The 2,335-nt window shown below is 62.5% G+C and overlaps 1 protein-coding gene across 1 annotated transcript in view; it reads left to right on the plus strand.

Moving 5' to 3' along the window:
- Window positions 1-2,265, plus strand: part of TRIM46 (tripartite motif containing 46) — a 7,308-nt gene extending 5,043 nt beyond the window's left edge. The window contains 4 exon segments of the mRNA XM_031064335.1: window positions 3-234; window positions 1,072-1,369; window positions 1,703-1,709; window positions 1,711-2,265. Of these exon segments, the coding sequence (XP_030920195.1) occupies window positions 3-234; window positions 1,072-1,369; window positions 1,703-1,709; window positions 1,711-1,989 (816 nt within the window). The 3' untranslated portion in view covers window positions 1,990-2,265.
- The last annotated feature ends 70 nt before the right edge of the window (window positions 2,266-2,335 follow it).

Genomic DNA, 2,335 nt, shown 5'->3' on the forward strand with positions numbered 1-2,335 from the left:
GGCTGCCGCAGCACTCGCCGCCCGCCTGGCACTACACCGTGGAGTTCCGCAAGACCGACGCCAAGGCCAAGGGGCTGAAGCTGTGGCAGCGGCGGGAGGAGGTCAGGGGCACCTGCGCCCTCGTCGAGTACCTGGACACCGACAGCGTCTACGTGCTCAGGGTGAAGGGCTACAACAAGGCGGGTTTTGGGGACTACAGCGAGGACATCTACCTGCACACGCCGCCCGCCCCAGGTGAGAGGGGATGGGATCGCGTTGGGGTCACCAGTTGTCACCAAAGGGGTATCGCCCACCCGCCCCAGGTGAGAGGGGACAGGATCATGTCAGGGTCTGCCAGCCACCTATTGCCTGCCAGCCCCAGGGAGAGGGGATGAGATCACGTTGGGGTCACCAGTCGTCACCAAAGGGGGTATTGCCTGCCCAGAGGGGACATGATCACATTGAGGTCACCAATTGTCACCAAAGGGGTGTAACCCCCCCACCCCAGGTGAGAGGGGATGGGATCATGTCAGGGTCACCAATTGTCACCGCAGGCGTATCGCCCGCCCCATGTGAGAGGGGATGGGATCACGTTGGGGTCACCAATTGTCACCAAAGGGGTGTCGCCCGCCTGCCCCAGGTGAGAGGGGACAGGCTCACGTCAGGGTCACCTTGTCACTGCAGGGGTATCAGGGACAGACCAAGGTGATATAGAGACTCCATCATCAGAAGGCATGAAAAAAGGCACTTTATTATTAGAAATCTACTGTTCTTATAGGAACAATGGTACACCTAAGACTTGGTTGGCCTTTAGGAATCTTCTCTTACCTATTGGTCAAGAAGGGACAACTCCTTGTAAACATCTGTGACAGAGATTGCCTGCTAGGTGCAGAGATTGAGATTAATAATTGTTTTAATTCTTTCTCTGAGCTTTCTCACAGTTTCTCACAGCTTCCCAGGAAAATCCTGGGAGAACTATGTCTCTCTCTGTTCGGAGGATATGTGATTACCACAGATGGCTGCTTGGATCAACGCGGGGCGCCCCGCTGTGCTGTGCTGCTCACCTTTCTCCTCTTTGTCTGATCCCCACAGTCCTCAACTTCTTCCTGGACAACCGCTGGGGCTTCAACCGGGACCGGCTGGCCATCAGCAAGGACCAGCGCGCGGTGCGCAGCGTGCCCGGCATCCCCATGCTCTTCGCCGCCGAGCGCCTGATGACCAGCTGCCACCTGTCCATCGACCTGGTCATCGGCGACGTGGCCATCACCCAGGGCAAGAGCTACTGGGCCTGCTGCGTGGACCCCAGCTCCTACCTGGTTAAGGTGGGCGTGGGGCTGGAGAGCAAGCTGCAGGAGTGGTTCCAGGTGCCGCAGGATGTGGTGAGCCCCAGGTGAGCTTGGGGGGCGCAGGGTTTGCTCCTACCTCCCCAGCAGGGTGTCAGGGGGCTCCTGGAGGGGACAGCTCTCCACTGGGCTCAGAATAAACTCCTTCAGCATTACTGGGGAGTCCCATGGGCAGCCAGAACAGCCTGGGGGGCTGCTGGGTGCTGAGGCACCTTCTCAGATGGGTATTGGAGCTGGATCCCCTCACCTGGGTACTCTGCATGGCAGGTGGAGGGGCCGCAGGCAGGGCAGGGCCCTCCTGGGTGGGTGCCCATCCCTGGAGGTGTGGGGGGGATCTCCAGCCTGTCCCGTGGGAGGACTCACCTGTCCGCCCTCCACAGGTACGACCCCGATGTCCCACGGCTCGGCCCTCACGTCCCGCGACCCCAACGGCTGCACCGTGCCCCTGCCCCCACGCATTGGCATCTGCCTGGACTACGAGCAGGGCAAGGTGAGCTTCTACGACGCCGTGTCCTTCCGCGAGCTCTGGGAGTGCGGCGTGGACTGCTCGGGGCCCGTCTGCCCCGCCTTCTGCTTCATCGGAGGGGGGGCCCTGCACCTCCAGGAGCTGGTGGCCAACAAGCAGGAGAGGAAAGTGACCATTGGGAACTTTGCCAAGCTGGACTGAGCCACGCCCGCGGTCCCCACATGCCCCCCGGGCACCCTGCGAGTGCCAGGGGGACACAAGTGGCCAGGGAGCAGAGCAGAGCAGGGGTGGCCCCGGCCCTGCCACCACTGGGGACAGGCCAGGTGTTTGTTTTGCGGGATGGGGGGGACGGGGACAGCTTTGCCGTCCCCTCCTCACCCTGTCTGCCTGCCCCTGGCTCCAGCTCAGCCCCAGGCTGCTCTGGGCTGGGGCTGTGGGCAGGGCTGGCAGAGGGTCAGCCCTAGAGAGGGGTCAGGGAAGGGGACGGGGCTGCGCAGGGAGGGGGGTGGAAGGGGACAGTGGGGTGACAGTGCAGGGCAGAGGCTGG

Source organism: Geospiza fortis, unplaced genomic scaffold (assembly GCF_000277835.1).
Source record: "Geospiza fortis unplaced genomic scaffold, GeoFor_1.0 scaffold313, whole genome shotgun sequence".
Taxonomy (NCBI): Eukaryota; Metazoa; Chordata; class Aves; order Passeriformes; family Thraupidae; genus Geospiza; species Geospiza fortis.